This window comes from Alexandromys fortis, unplaced genomic scaffold, assembly GCF_014885135.2.
Source record: "Alexandromys fortis isolate MF-2015 unplaced genomic scaffold, M_Fortis_MF-2015_v1.1 scaffold_28, whole genome shotgun sequence".
Classification (NCBI taxonomy): Eukaryota; Metazoa; Chordata; class Mammalia; order Rodentia; family Cricetidae; genus Alexandromys; species Alexandromys fortis.
Window position 1 is genome coordinate 14,605,896 of NW_026067901.1, and position 15,394 is coordinate 14,621,289.

Here is a 15,394-nt window from a genome sequence, read left to right on the forward strand (position 1 = left end):
AAGAGGCTCTGAGAGTTATACCATTTGCTATGGGGTTAACTCTGGAGAAGACACATTTGGCTACTATGTTCAGGAAGAGAAGGCTAGTTCCAGCAGTCTGGCCACACTGGTAGTATCTGAACTTGCAGAGACCAGGCCTGCCAGAGTAGCTCTGGCCAAAGAGCAGCTGGCTAGCCAGCCATGGAGAAAGTATTGGCACAAGGACTTGGAACAGCATGGACAGAGAGCTCATATGGGTGAGAAATTGGGGAAGAAAGAGTAAGGTTGAGGATGAAGATGAGTACAAGGGCCAGGAAGAAGCCAGTGTGTGAGAGGACTTGGATATGAAGAGACAAGAGCTCAGCAGGACTGTCAGAGACAGGTGCTTCCTGAGAGCTACTTGGAAGAGTGAGAAGGACATCTGGAAAGTGACGAGTCTTAAATGTGGAGTTCTATAAAGTGCTGTGTTACTGGGTCAAAAATAAGGACTGTTGAGTGATGAAAATGTGACTGGCGGGGCTGGAGAGATGGCTCAGAGGTTAAGGGCATTGCCTGTTCTTCCAAAGGTCCTGAGTTCAATTCCCAGCAACCACATGGTGGCTCACAACCATCTGTGATGGGGTCTGGTGCCCTCTTCTGGCCTGCAGACATACACACAGACAGAATATTGTATACATAATAAATATTTAAAAAAAAAAAAAGAAAATGTGACTGGCCTGGGGATGTAGATCAGAGCTAGAGCATTTGTCTAGTATGAGGCCCTACGTTCAGTCCCTGGTGCCACAGAAAGAAAAGAAAATACCTCTGAATGTGATAGACAGTAGGTCAGTTATGTAGGGAATGCACACTACTGGCTGAGAGATGTCTCAGTAGATAAAAACCCTTGCCATTAAGCCTGAAGACATGATTTCAATCCCTGGAAGCCATGTGGTAGGATGAAAGAACAAGCCCCAGAACTTGTCCTCTGACATCTACAAGCACTCTGGCACATGAGTGCATGCACATACACTTTCCAAATTGTTGGAGTAGGAGTGCGCTTATTTGTTCCCGGCTGTCCAGACTCCTGAAATAATCACACAGAAACTATATTATTTACAGTTTTGTTTGGCCAATAGCTTAAGCATATTGTTAGTTAGCTCTTACATCTAGAATCAACCCATTTCCGTTATATTTTACCATGAGGCACATGGCCTACCAGCAAGGTTTCAGCATGTCTGTCTCCAGCGGCAGCTCCATGGCTTCTCTGACTCAGCCTTCTTTCTCCCAGCATTCAGTTTAGTTTTTTTCCCACCTAGCTCTACTCTACCCTATCAGGCCAAGCCAGTTTCTTTAATCACAGCATACAGAGGGGAATCACATTAATTTAAAAGGCATCAGTGTTTCAATAGCATAATTCACAGGCAGCAGCTGGAAGAAGAGCAAGTGGCAGGGATTGCATTAGAGGAGTGGGAGAAGAGCGAGTGGGAGGTGTGCGTTAGAGGAGTGGGAGAAGAGCGAGTGGGAGGTGTGCGTTAGAGGAGTGGGAGAAGAGCGAGTGGGAGGTGTGCGTTAGAGGAGTGGGAGAAGAGTGAGTGGGAGGTGTGCGTTAGAGGAGTGGGAGAAGAGCGAGTGGGAGGTGTGCATTAGATGACTGACTATATGGAGAGGGGATGTGGAACTGACTGAAATGGACCTTGGTGGATGGATCCAAACCACAGTGGTAAGAGACAAACATGCCATTCAGGCAGAGCTTACATGGGGAGTTTTATTGAGAAGGGAAGGGAGTGGGGAGAGAGAGATACAAAGAGAGGCAGAAAGACAAACAGAGACAGGTGGGAGAGAGGAAGAGAAAGAAGAGGAAGGAATAGGCCAAGTTCCACCATTTAAAGGGATGGGGGCACAGAGACACACAGCAGACCAGTCTACTGCTTGTCTGCCAGGTCCCCAAGGGGTGGGACCGGATGTGCCTGGATGCTAACATTTCTCCCTTTTTTATTTATTAAAAAAGATGAGGAGTCAGGCAGAAAGAATAGGGAAGTGAGGGTGCCCGGTTCTTGACACTGCTTCCTGCTGATTGTGGGTGTCGAAATCTTGAGGGACCTGAGAAAACTGAGGAGCTGGCCTTGTCCTGGAGTAGCTGATTGCCTCGCTTCTGTCCAGGCTCTGTGGAACTGTCTGGGGCCTCTTAGACCTGGCGTGGTGCTGACAGAGCAAGGACAAGGTTAAGCTTAAGGAAAAATTGTTTTTCTTAGGTCATGGTAGCTGAAGGAGGGGCTGTCAAGAACAGGGAAAGGCAGGAGGCTTAGGCAGTACTTATCTGAAGTGTGTCTGAGCTGTTTGAGGAGAATCCAAGTCGACTTCCTGGAGCTTACAAGAATTTTTTGGGTTTGTGAAAAGTTAAGTTTTAAAAGCACATTAGCATCCCCACTGTCCATATTCTCTACTGAAATCTGCATTGTAGAAACTGCTGTATACTCATGGCAGAAAAATGATTTTGGTTGAAAGCATTAACATTCTTTATTCTATCCAGAAAATTGTGACAGATATTATTAGCACAATGAAAAGCACCTTTTAAGTCTATAGTTAGGAAACAGCCAAAGGAAGTTTGAAATCTTGAGCTTGTGGCTATGATGATAGTGGTAGTACTCTGCCAGAGCCCGATTCATAGCTTATCAGAATTCTGTTGATTAATGTGAAGACTATGAACTTTTGGAGTCTTAATATAACAGTTGCATAATGAGAGAGGGAAATCTGGAACATGTTTTATTTCTCTTTATCCTCAGACCTTAATAACTTGCACATGTACACCTTAATAACTTACATGTGAGCACCTTAATAACTTTATTTGCACACCTTAAAAAAACCTTCTTAGACCCTAAAACATTCTTAGATTTTCACACCTCCAGTTTTCCTATCGTTATGTAAATAAACCGGAAGCACCTGTTCCTTTCCTTTGTCATGGCATCACCTTAACACTCAGGAGACTCTGGTGGTTGATCGCTGAGGGCAGTCATTGCAAAGTAAGTTTCTTTAAACAAAGGAATACTAAGTTACATTGAAATTTGTTTTGTGAGTTTATCTCTTTTCTGAGTCCAGTAACGAGGTAGATTGTATCTGGACTTAGCATCAGCTCTAGGAGAGCAAGGCCTGTAACCTGAACTTTACACAGGGAAGAGAACTGCGAAGGCATTTGAAGCCTTGGTTGCTGCTGTTAAAACGCTACCAGTCATCAAACAGCATCAGAGTTCTGAGAGGAATAAAATTTTACCTGGATTAGCAATTAAAAATGACTCGTTTGACTACCTAGACAAGTCACCGCAGGGTCCTCCATGGTCACTGAGGGCAAAGGTCTCAGGGCAACATTCGTGTTTGGCTGGCAGAGGTAGGCCTGTAAGGTCCCAGAAGATCCCACAGGCTTCTGTGGAGTAAGGACTCATGGGAGGACCAGCCTACCTTTGTCTGGGCAACTCGAGGCAGTCAATTCCCTGGTGTCCTGTTGTCCACGGTCTGAAGAGGATCTTAGCAGCAGTGGAGGTGAAAGGCGGTTTTGCTCAGTGGTCAGTGTCGCCACTTACGAAGCAAGTTCCGGGTGGAGGTTCTTCTGTTCCAATTCATCATCTTTGGAGGAAATAGGGATGCTGCCAGGAGCTGGCTTGTCTCTCTATTATGAAAAGCCTTTTAAATTAAACATTTTAAATGCCATATTCTGCAGATCTCTGAGCATTTGAGGACTGTCTGTCTCTTGGGTATATCATATCTGAGTAGGCAAACTTTGTCTTCAGCTACTTGTTTCCTTATGTCTGAAAACATATAGAGGACTGCATAGGGCTTACCTCTATAATTAATTACATCAGTACCCAGCGTGACCACAATTAAAGAGCTTGCTCATGTATAAGATGACTCTTAACTTGTGGTCTTCAATAGTCTACAGTAGGCTAGCAGCTTCCATAAGACTAAGAGTTCACATTACATTCCTGCCAGATTTAGTCTTAAAAGTAATCATTTTGAATTGAAGTTCTTCTAGGATCAAAATAAAACATTTTACTTGTAGATGATGAGTTCGGTAAAGAAATCAAGATAGCCATTCTGTGGGTAAAACTGAACCAGTTTGTACCAAACTGAGACTGTTTCCTGAGAAGGCAAGAAAAAGCAATAAGGGGAAGATCCCAGGGCCAAACGGGGACAGGAGAAAAGGGGGCTTGTAAATTGGGGTGTGGCCCATGAGCAGGGATTGAGGAATCACAGAGATGAGTACTGCCTTTGATAAGCCATGGGGGCCTTGACCCAAATGCCCAACTCTGGGAAAAGGACCCTCTCTGGGGACCAGTCATTTTATTACAGATTAGATATCTTATTTATCAAACAAGTTGCCACTTATTTAGATTCTCTAGAAGCTTGGTGTTGACATTTGGCAAAGACATAAGATGAAAGGTAGAGCCACCAGTGAATGAGAAAGCAGGTTTGTTTTAAGTGGGAAAGGGCAGGTCTATTTCAGGCTGAGCAGGCGGGGAAGGGTTTCTGCTTGAAGTGGGTGCCTCTGGCAGGCCCTGCCAAGGCATGCCACGAAGCAAACACACCCGCACCGAGTCGGTGTGAGAAGGAAAGACAAGGTTGTGAGTAGAAGGTGGGAGACAAGGCAGAGAATGAACTCTCAGACCTTAAAGATCCAGTTGGGGTGTGCCGTAGGGTGTGCCCACTGAGCTTTCCTGACCAGGAATGCTATATGTAGAAATCCTCAGTAATACGACTGTGCAGCCCCACACTCCTAAGCGTCATTGACTCAGCAGAAAGGGAGACTATCAGGAGACTCAGTATTCACTTAAGCCGGAATTTGGCACTCATACCCCTCGGAGGAAACTTCGATGTTGTGGCTAGTCCATTGGCAGATGACCTCATTCATGGCAATAATGGTCTTTTGTTTACGTATGGTGTGACCGGAAGTGGAAAAACTCACACAACGGTAGGTTCTCTGGGGTATGAGGCCTGCTTCCTCGTTGTTCAAATATGATTTTTTTCTTAAAGATTTATTTATTTATTATGTATACAACATTCCTTCCATGTATGCTTGCCCGCCAGAAGAGGGCATCAGATCTCATTATAGATGGCTGTGAGCCACCATGTGGTTGCTGGGAATTGAACTCAGGACCTCTGGAAGAGCAGTCAGTGCTCTTAACCGCTGAGCCATCTCTCCAGACCAGCATAGGGTCATTTTGAGCCAAATGTTCTGTTTTTAAATCTAAGGAAAGGAAGAGCATGGAAATATAGTGTGACATTGACGCCCTATTAGATCAGCAGAGAAGAAAAGCCACGCCCATCTCAGGGATGCCCTTTAGGGAGCAACAAGCAGATCCAAAATGTGTAGATATGATAAATGTACAAGAATTCTGCAAGGCAGAAGCTGATGAAGACAACATCTATAGTGTATTATTCTCTTACATTGAAATCTATAATAATTACATATATGATCCATTGCGAGAGGTGCAGTTTAATCCCATAAAGCCCAGCCTCCCACAATCTAAAATACTGCGAGCAATATGTATATTGCAGGTGCTAGGTATTTTTCTTAAGATGAGCCTCTCCACTGACACAAATAATTCCAATCAGACCAAATCAGACTGAATAAATGATGCCCACGTTTAATGCAGCAGCTCCCCCCTCCCACCCCAGCATGACAAGCAGCCTAAATAGCCTGTGGGAGTGTGGTCAGCACTTGGTGGGCATTCCCGGAGGTGGAGTCCGGCCCAAGGGGAGGGGGCTCCCAAATATGGATGCCGGGTATTACAGCAAGATGTACAGAAAAAGAAGTGAAATCTACAGAAGAGGCTTTTGTCGTTTTTGGAGAAGTCGGAAAAAGAGATGTATTATTAACACCCGCCTGCCAAGGTCCACCTCGAGCCGTTTCCTAACACTGACAGCATGCAGCACAGGGCCAGAGAGAAGAGAGATGGCAAGGAACATTACATGGGAAAGACAAAGGAAGTTAGAGAGATGGGAGGATATGGCTAAGCAGACCCTTCTGGAACAGGAATGTGGTTCAGTGGGCAGTGTGCGCTTGCTTAGCATATGCAAAGCCTTGAGTTCAATCCTGAACAAAGAGGCCAAACACACAACTGTTCCCACCCTGTCTGGGCCTTCTTTCAGCTGTCTCCTTACTGCTACCCTTTGATCCTTGTGGGTTTTTTGGTTGTTTTGGATCCAGCTCTGGGTTGGTGAGTGCACAGCTTTTGTGAGGTGCCAATTTCCCTGAGGATGTGCAGATGTCCCGGAAAGTATTCCCAACTTCACACCAAGTCCCCTTCCCGAATATCCCTGAAGCTGCTGTGCCACTCCGGTCGGCATGTTTCAACCCCACCTCCTCCGTACAAGCTAGGAAATGACTAAAGCCGTCTGGTTGAGAAGCAGCCAGCCCAACCGGGAAGAAGCTGGGCACTGCACTCAACACCAAAACCTGTTTTTCTTCTATTGTGCCCTACCTGAGGCCATGTTTGTCAGCTGCTCCATGCTGACCCTTGTAAAAGAGGCACCTGCTCCCGAGCTCAAGCCTTCTAGCTACTAATGTTATTCGAGGTTTAGATGGCGCCCCAAGCACTATATAGTCATGTTTCTGGTCTTTCTAGACTTCTCAGTTCTGATCCTGTCAGAGCCTGTGGCCTAGAAGCGGGCACTCTCTCCACTGACAGAACAATTTATAGTTACAAGATTACCGAACCGGTATGGCACAGCGCAGACCTGTAATCCCAGCACGCAGGAAGCTGATACTGGAAGATCTCCAGGTCAAGTGCAGCCTGGGGACTACACAGTAGGTTCTAGGCTAACCTAGCTTCACCGGAGAGAGGAGAAAATGAGACTGCACAGACTTTCATTCACGGCTTAGCTTCAGCGGAGAACGACAGTACAAACAAACGTTCCTCCACTGCTTCTCTCCAGGCCGTGAGGATGGATGGGACCCGCTGGCTCTGCCACCCAGTAGGAAGAACGTGTGACCGTGGGAGGAGCCGGCAGCGAGATGCTGGCGGGTACGGTGGGTAAGCGCGCTGCCCCCTGCGCAAAGCCTGGCGCTTCTGTTCTACACAGCAGACTAACTGAGAGCTGAAGGACTGCAGAAAGGAGACGCTACGTCCGCGCATGCGCCGGCCGCCCCGGGCCTCTAGGTGAGAACCCGGAGGGTCCTGACGCGCCGCTGGAGCGTCAGAGCGAGGGAGAACGGCGCGTGCGCCCGCTTTGTGGGCGGAGTCTATGTGCGGAGGGGGCGTGGCCTTCGTCACGCGCAGCCCCGCCCCTCGGTCTCCGGGAGGCGGCAACCGCTTCTCCTTGTCTCTTCCCGGTTGTCGGGGATTGCCTCACCTCGGTTCTCGGTGACCATGGGGGACCCCAGCAAGCAGGACATCCTGGCCATCTTCAAGCGCCTACGTTCGGTGCCCACTAACAAGGTAACGGCCCCAGGCGGGCTCGGGACCCCACGGCTCGCTGGACCCCGGTGTGGCCACGGCCATGGGAGGAGCCGCCCGGCCTGTGACACGTCGCACTGTGGGCCTGGCAGCTGCCGCTCCCCAACCTTCGCCAGCGAGGGGCGGAAGGGGGGGCACACACCAGGGGCTTGGCAACGGAGTACGGGGTCCAGTGAGAGCCTGGCTAGAGGCCCTAGGGGCCTAGGGAGGACTTGAGACATGGGCATCTAGAGGATGTACAGAAGCACAGAGCAGAACACCTGGGAGCACAGAGAGGGCCGGGGCATGGACGTCTGGGGTATCCCGCACCGGAGGACAGAGCACCTGGGCGTAGACAGAGGATGGCGGCATGGGCATCTGGAGATGTCTAGGGCAGAGAGAGAAGTGGGGTATGGGCCTCTCGGGATGGCCAGGATCAGAGGCCAGTACCTGGGGACTCGGAGAGAGAGAACCGGTTCATGGCATCTGGGGGTGCCTAGGTCTGGAGACCAGAGCACCTTGACCCAGAAGCACAGACAAGGTGGGGTGGGGAGAGCAGGGAGTGGAAGTTCGCCTGTCCATTGGATAGCTGATCTCTGAGAAAGCTCGAGAGGCATACACTCTGCCTCCCGTGAGCTGAGGGGGAACACTACAGCCACCTAGACCAGGGGGGAAGCATGTCTAGGGGTCAGAACATTCTGGGCTCTGGGAAAGAAGGAATTATCCCCACCATGGACCTTGTCTTTAGTGTTTCTCAGGACTCATGACCTGCTGGATACTGATCCCATTGTCCTTTGGTGGCATCCCGTTTCCAAATCCAGTAAAGCTAAGGTTCTCTGCCCTGGATGCCAGCTTTCTGTGTTTCTAAGGAAGTCCACCAAAGTTCACCCTCATCCCTTCAGAGGTTGAGGTCCACCCCTCCAATTTTTTTTTCCCTGTAAGCGTCCCCACCCCACCCCCACTGTACCTCATAACGTTCAGCACGTGGCAGGCAGTGTTGTTATGATACACAGGGTTAAAGTGACCACTTCCCTGGGATGACGGAGCAGGGTGGAACCTGGAGAGTACAAAGGGCTGTCGTGTCACCGTGGACTCTCCCCACCCTCTTGGAGTTCAGTCTGGTCTCTACCTCCACCTCCAAGGAAACATCTGGTAACCGAGCACAGCCATGAGTCCTGAACTGGTGGCCTAGAAAGCTCCAACGTTTTATAAAACCCAGGCATTTTAGGTCTTGATGGTGGGAGTCCGGGTTTTTATAGGCTTCTAGTGAGGGAAATGGTTAATTGGGGTGATAATGTCTGGTGAGTGCAGGGACGAGGAGACAGCTTCCAGGCACTCTCCAGTGTCTGTTGCTTTACTATTTCCTTGATTTTTCTTCAAATGAAGATTGATCTGTGTGTAGCAGGGACTTGCTTGTTACCACACACGATTGGATGTGCAGCTGGCAGGGAGGAAAATACATTTGCTAGTGCTTTCTCTCCCCGTCACACCAGTATGTATTCTCTTTGAAGTCCTCAGAAAGACGCTGCAAAATAAGAAAGATAAAAAGCAAGAAACAGCAACAAAAAGGGAAGGTGTTCCCTTTAAATAAAAAGTCGGTGTCATGATATCAAGAGACACGTTTAAGGAACCCATGTGGCCTTGCTTGCGTATTAAAATGTCGTTGGTCATGGTGGCATATGCTGTAATCCCACCACTTGGGAGGTGAAGCGAGAAAGATCAGGAGTTCAGGGGCAGCCTCAGCTCCATAGCAAGTTCTAGTGTGCCTGGGCTACATGAGACTCTCTCTCAAAAAAATTAAAATTATTGTCCATGGGCATGATGGTACATACTTACAATTCCAGCCCTTGGGAGTCTGAGGCAGTTGTTTTTCCAATAGTTAAAGAACAGCTTAAGCTACGTAGTGGATTTCTGGTTAGTCTGGTTACAAAGTGAGACCTGCCCTAAAATGTACGTACACACACACACACACACACACACACACACACACACACTATATATATATATATGGGGGGAGTGCTGCTGTGTTCTAGCTTTACCATGCTGAAGCACATCCCTTGTCCACTTTGCACTTTATTTTCATTGTCTGAGAATGTGATTTTGAACTGGATCTAACTGAAAGGGTGGTTGTAAAGATTAGATTAGATTAGATGATCCAAGAAAACCCTGTTGTGACTTTAGTCTACATGAATGAAGCCATTGTTTCCATTTTATTCTAAGAGCACACCTGTGGATATATTATGTTCTGTAATATGATTTGTTTGTTTTTTTGAGACAGGGTTTCTCTGTGTAGCCCTGGCTGTCCTGGAACTAGCTCTGTAGGCCAGGCTAGCCTCAAACTCACAGAGATCTGCGTGACTCTGCCTTCCGAGTGCTGGGTTTAAAGGCGTGCACCACCACTGCCTAGCTTGTGATAAGATTTCTAACGCAAGATGCCAGAGTAGCTTCTGGTCATGTCTCGTGGCACTTGGCTCTGCTTTATGGTCTTAGCTTGAAACTGTTGATGATGAAATGGCTTGAAGCCATGAAGAACAGTAAAAACTTGTTTTAATTGCTAGAAGGACTGGTTAACAACAAGCCCCTCCCTTTTTCTGTAGTACTGGGGTTTGAACCTAGGGCCTTGTGTATTCTAGACAAACACTTTGCCATTGAGCTGTAGCTCTCCCACTCACATTTCTCTCTCTCTCTCTTCCTTTTTTTGTTTTGTTTCTGAGACAGGTTCTTTCTGTGTAGCTAGCTTTAAACTCACTATGTAACTCCGGGCTGGTCTTGAATTTTGCAATCCCCCTGCCACAGCCTTCTGAATGATGAAATTACAAGAATATGTCATTATGCCTGGCTTAACAACATTTTTTAAAACACTTAGGTTGAGGCAGACGGATTGGCAAATTCAAGGCTAGACCACATAGCAAGGTCCTTTCACAAATGAAAATTTAAAAATTAAATAAGTACCAATGTATAAAGACTCATCTGAGCTTATAAGGGCCTTCCCTGAAAGTAAACTGTGCTGTAATAGGGCTGTAGGCCTATTACACTCTTAATTCCAGAACCTGGAGGGAGAGGCAGGAGGACCAGGAGTTGAAAGTCATCTACAGCTACAGAACAAATGAGTTACAGAAGACCCTGTCTAGAAAAGAAGGGGTAATAAAAAAGGAACCCTAAAATGCATAAGTCAGAAAAGGCAAAAAGAAAGCAGCTAGATTGGCTGTATTGGAATTCGCCATCCGCATTGCCTTGGTTGTGAAGGCAGGCTGCTTGGGTGAATGGCCTCGGCACACAGGCTGCTTCCCGGTGTTTGTTCAGCACCCACCGTGTGCATTGCCGTGTAAAGCACTGAGGACATTTACGCTGAAGGTATAGACATGACACGTGCCTTCGAGACGCCTGCAGTGGGGTGAAAATAGAAGATGTGGGGCTGGGGAAATGGCTCAGCAGTGAAGACTGAGTGCTGCTCTTGCAGAGAGCCTGAGTCAGGTTCCCAGCACCCGTGCCAGGTGCTCACAGCCACTCCAGTCCCAAGGGATTCAGTGCCTCTGACCTCCAGGGGTAGCTGTACTCACGCCTACACACACACACACACACACACACACACACAATTTAGAATAACTCTTTTAAAAAGTAAAGGGGGCTAGAAAGATTGCTCAGTGGTTAAGAGCTCTTAATAATGCTCTTACAGAGGACCTGGGTTTGGTTCTGGCATCCACATGGTGGCTCACAACCATTCATAACTACAGCTCCAGGGGCACCAATGTCCTCTTTGGCCTCTGCTGACACCAGACACACATGTGGTACACGGACAGACATAGACCATTCATAAAATGAAGTAGTGTTTAAAGTAGATGAAGGGCTTCATTTGTTGTGCTGTCTGATATGGGAGACACTGGTGAAATGCTAGGGGTAGGTGCCAAGAACACAAATCACTTAAGGTCCAGTGTAGCTGAAATCAGCTTTGAATTTCTAATCCCCCTGCCTCTACTTGCCAGGCATGTCCCACTATTCCTGCCCTGGTTCCTGTATCTCAGCTCTGATGTCTGATTGTTTCCTTATTCTCCCTAAAATGACGGTGAAGGCCAGCTATTAATTTGTAAAATGCTGAAAATAGAGAGGTTATGCCCTTGTTTGAAAAGCCTCGAGAATTTCAACACGGAACTGCAGAACATTCAGCCTGCCCCAGGCCTGCTAAGGCAGGAGGATATTTCCCAGGGGTCCCAGGCAGTGGGGTGGCTGAGGCCGTGCATCCCTTCACCTAAAGCCATAGGATCAGATAACGAGTTGTCTCACCCACTAGACCATGGGGGCAGGGACAGCACAGGATAGGAAGTGCACAGCTGCTTCCCCAGCGCTGTTTCATGTCTGTGCCTATCTCTCCCCTCATGACCAGCACCTCACAGGACAGCACTTGGCCGTCAGGGACTAGGTCTCGGTGTGCGCTGGTGGACTTACGATGCCGTCCACTCCTGTGTACCTTGGCTTCTGTTACAGTGTCTGACACGTAGCCCAGTGAGTCTTGTCCACTCTCCAAGCCTGCTGTCACTCCACACCTGCTGTCGCTGGTCAGCCTGAGTCCAGCATGGCGACAGCTATTCAGCAGCTTGTAGTTTCTCTTGCTTCCCAAGGCTGCAAGCAGCTGAGGGAGTGTTCACTTTATAAAATGTGTCTAAAGTATGTCGGGGGGGAGGCTGAAAAATATTAAAGCTAATTTCCTGTTTGTGAAAAAATGTAATTGCTATTCCAATTTGAATTGACTATAAATATTAAATTCCATGGAAGACACTGTGTGATTATTTATTTTGGGTGGTAGTGGGGTCACATGAGTACCATGGTATGCTTTTCATGACCTGCTTGTGTAGCTCAGAGGACAGCTTGAGGGATTCATTTCTTTCCCCCCACCATGAAGATCTGGAAATTGAACTTAGGTCATCATCAAGCTTGGCAGCAAGTACCTTTACCCACTGAGCCCTCCGGGTGCCCAGCACTGTGTATCTTTAAATAGCTCTGTGCACGTGTTATCAGATAAAGAGTGTTTTCTCTCATCATCATGGAGGGGTCAGGTGGCAGTTTATGAGCTGGCAATAAGTTGGTGTGCTGTTTACTTGGTTAGCAAACATTTGCTGAGTGCCTATGAGAAAAGACTAATTGATAAGAGTCCGTGGGAGGTAAATATCCAGAACCGTTGAGCCAGCACTAAACACCTGTGCTTATAGAGAAAACAGGTAACAGGGAAGGCCCAGCCCCGTAGGGACTTTCTGTGCCCATAGAGTGGAGGACACATTCTGTTGTCTGACCCATGTGTCTAGCAGTTCTCAAAGCACCCTGGATTGGCGGTTGGGATAGCCGTGTTTCAGAGCGGAACACTGGAGTAACTCCCAGACTTAGCATCTTCCATCCACAGACATGTTCCCCACATGGGTTCTGAGGTCAGGAGCAGAGTGACCCGGCCGGCTAGTGGGTCGTGTCTGTGATGCCGCTCATGTCTGTCATCTGAGCATCACTCCATCTGCTGATGTGGGCAGGCCTCCACTCTCCACAGCTGTTCAGCAAGGGCCTCACCCAGCTCCTTGCCACTTGAGCCTGTCCCCAGGGCTCTCTTGAGTGTCCTTGAGAAACTGTATCTGGTTTCTCCCAGAGGTAGTGACCCAGTGGTGACAGCGGTGATGAGGCCAATCGCAGAAGGGGTAGATTGTCCTCCCACCTCATTCTCCAAGGCACCTTGGTAAAGTGAGGCGGAGATTGCACAAGGATATGATTATTAAGAGGTGGGGGATGATTGAGCATCTGGCTAGTGCCCCCTCCTTCTCGGGCAGAGAGAGAGACTCACACCCAGAAGCCTGCTATGTGGGTGACAACCGCTGCCCCCTTGATGGGATGGGACAGAATGTCCCGACAGAGTCCTGTTCCTCAGCAACATGCATTTATGTGCTAAGGATCCCTACTGACAGTTCTGAGAGAAGCAGTGTTTGAGATATAACTATATTTTTACTGTATTTAATTAATGTAGCTTTGTATTATTACCGTCATCATCATTATAAAAGAAATGTGAACGTTTGGAAAACCTAGGTGACATCCTTTCTCTTCCTGTGTGTGTATGTCCATGTGAATGTGTGGGCACACATGTATTCATGTGTGTGTAGAGGCCAGACGACAACCTCGACGGTCAGCAGTCATTCCTCAGATGCCACCCACTTTGTTTCTTTGAGGCAGGGTCTCTCACTGGCCTGCAACTTGCCAAGTAGGTGATCTGTCAGTCTGTGCCTCCCTAGCAACAGGTAAGCACAGCCAGCTGGTCCCCGCCCCCACCGTGGGCTCTAGGGGTGGACAACATGCAGATCCTCATGCCTGCAAGGCCAGGTCTCTGGGCTGAGTTTCCCTAGCCTCTGGGTGTAAAGTGTGAGTCTCCCCCTCCAGCCTCCTGAATGACTCACCGACTGATGTCAGTTAGTTGCCGACCACATTTAATGTCTTTTTCTTTCAGGTATGTTTTGACTGCGGTGCCAAAAACCCCAGCTGGGCAAGCATAACCTTCGGAGTGTTTCTTTGCATTGACTGCTCAGGGTCACACCGGTCACTTGGTGTTCACTTGAGTTTTATCCGGTAAGTGGACTTTCTTTCCCTCGCGGGCTGGAGAAACTGCACTGTTCCGTGGGCGCAAACAGTACTTGTCTCTCTGCTGGAGACAATGCCTGGCAGGAAGAATGTAAAGGAGAAAATGTCAGTCATCTTTTGTCTGAGGCTCTGGTTCCAGAATGTTTGGAATGTGCTAGAATGACTTTGTCTCTTTTTATTTTATTATTGTTATTATTACTATTATTAGAATTACTACTATTACTACTACTACTACTAGTTTTTTTGAGACAAGGTTTCTCTTTGTAGTCCTGGCTGTCCTGGAACTCAGAGATCCACCTGTCTCTGCCTCCTAAATGCTAGGATTAAAGGTGTGCATCACCACTTCCCAGATTCTTTTTATTTTTTTTTATTTACTTAGTTCATTTTTCGTTTTTGAAACAGGGTCTCTCTATGTAGACCAGGCTTACCTTACAACCGACAGAGGTCCATCTGCCTCTACTTTCCAAGCACTGGGATCAAAGGTGTCACCACGCCTGGCTCCTATTTCTTCTTTAAATGTTGAAGGATTTAATGACCAGTCAAATTTTTTTTTATCTATTACACTTTTTCTTATTGTGATATAAGACACAAATAATACAGATATATAGTTTGCCTTTCTTCATGTACAGCTCAGGGTTCTTAAATGTCTTCACTTGTGACTGTCATACCTATCTCCTTTGCTGTTTTTGCTTTTTTATTAGTGACATTGAACCTGGAACCCCACGCTTGCAAGGGAAATACTTTACCACTGAACTGCAGCCCCAGCCCTCCACCCATTACTTTAACATTCAAAATTTTTATGTATTTATTTGTATGTGTATGGGTATTTTGCATATGTGTGTGTGTAGTGTGTGTGTATGTGTGTGTTCATTCTGTATGTGTCTGGCCTTTGGAAGCCAGAAGGTACCAGATTCCCTTGGAACTGGAGTTGTAGAAGGTGAGGTGCCGTGTGAGTTCTGGGAATCAAACCCAGGTCCTCTGGTCCTCTGCAGGAGCAATCAATGCTCTTAAACCACTGAGCCTTCTCTCCAGCACACTCTCCCCCAGCTCCTGGAACTTACTTTATAAGTCAGGCTGACCTCAAACTCACAGAGATCCGTCTGCCTCTGCCTCCTAAGTGCTGAAATTAAAGGCGTGCGCCACTGATGCCTAGCTGTGCTGACTGGTTTTATGTCAGCCTGACACAAACCAGCATCATTTTGGAAGAAGGAACTTTGATTCAGAAAATGCCTCCACCAAATTGGCCTGTAAGCAAGCCTGTGGTGCATTTTATCAATGTTTTCCCCTGCTGTCTTTAAACTCTATGATTTGCCTACTTTAATACTTCCTGTGCTAGTTTCTAATGTGTTCCTGTGCTGAAACACCATCTCCAAGAGCAACTTAAGAAAGTTAATTTTGGGGCTGGA

General features: G+C 47.5%; 1 protein-coding gene across 2 annotated transcripts in view; it reads left to right on the top strand.

Moving 5' to 3' along the window:
* Positions 1–7,224: 7,224 nt before the first annotated feature.
* Positions 7,225–15,394, top strand: part of Arfgap3 (ADP ribosylation factor GTPase activating protein 3) — a 49,922-nt gene continuing 41,752 nt past the window's right edge. For both annotated transcript variants that reach the window (XM_050129637.1, XM_050129645.1), the window contains exons 1-2: positions 7,225–7,388; positions 13,858–13,976. In XM_050129637.1, the coding sequence (XP_049985594.1) occupies positions 7,320–7,388; positions 13,858–13,976 (188 nt within the window). In that variant the 5' untranslated portion in view covers positions 7,225–7,319. The remainder of the gene's footprint in view (positions 7,389–13,857; positions 13,977–15,394) is intronic.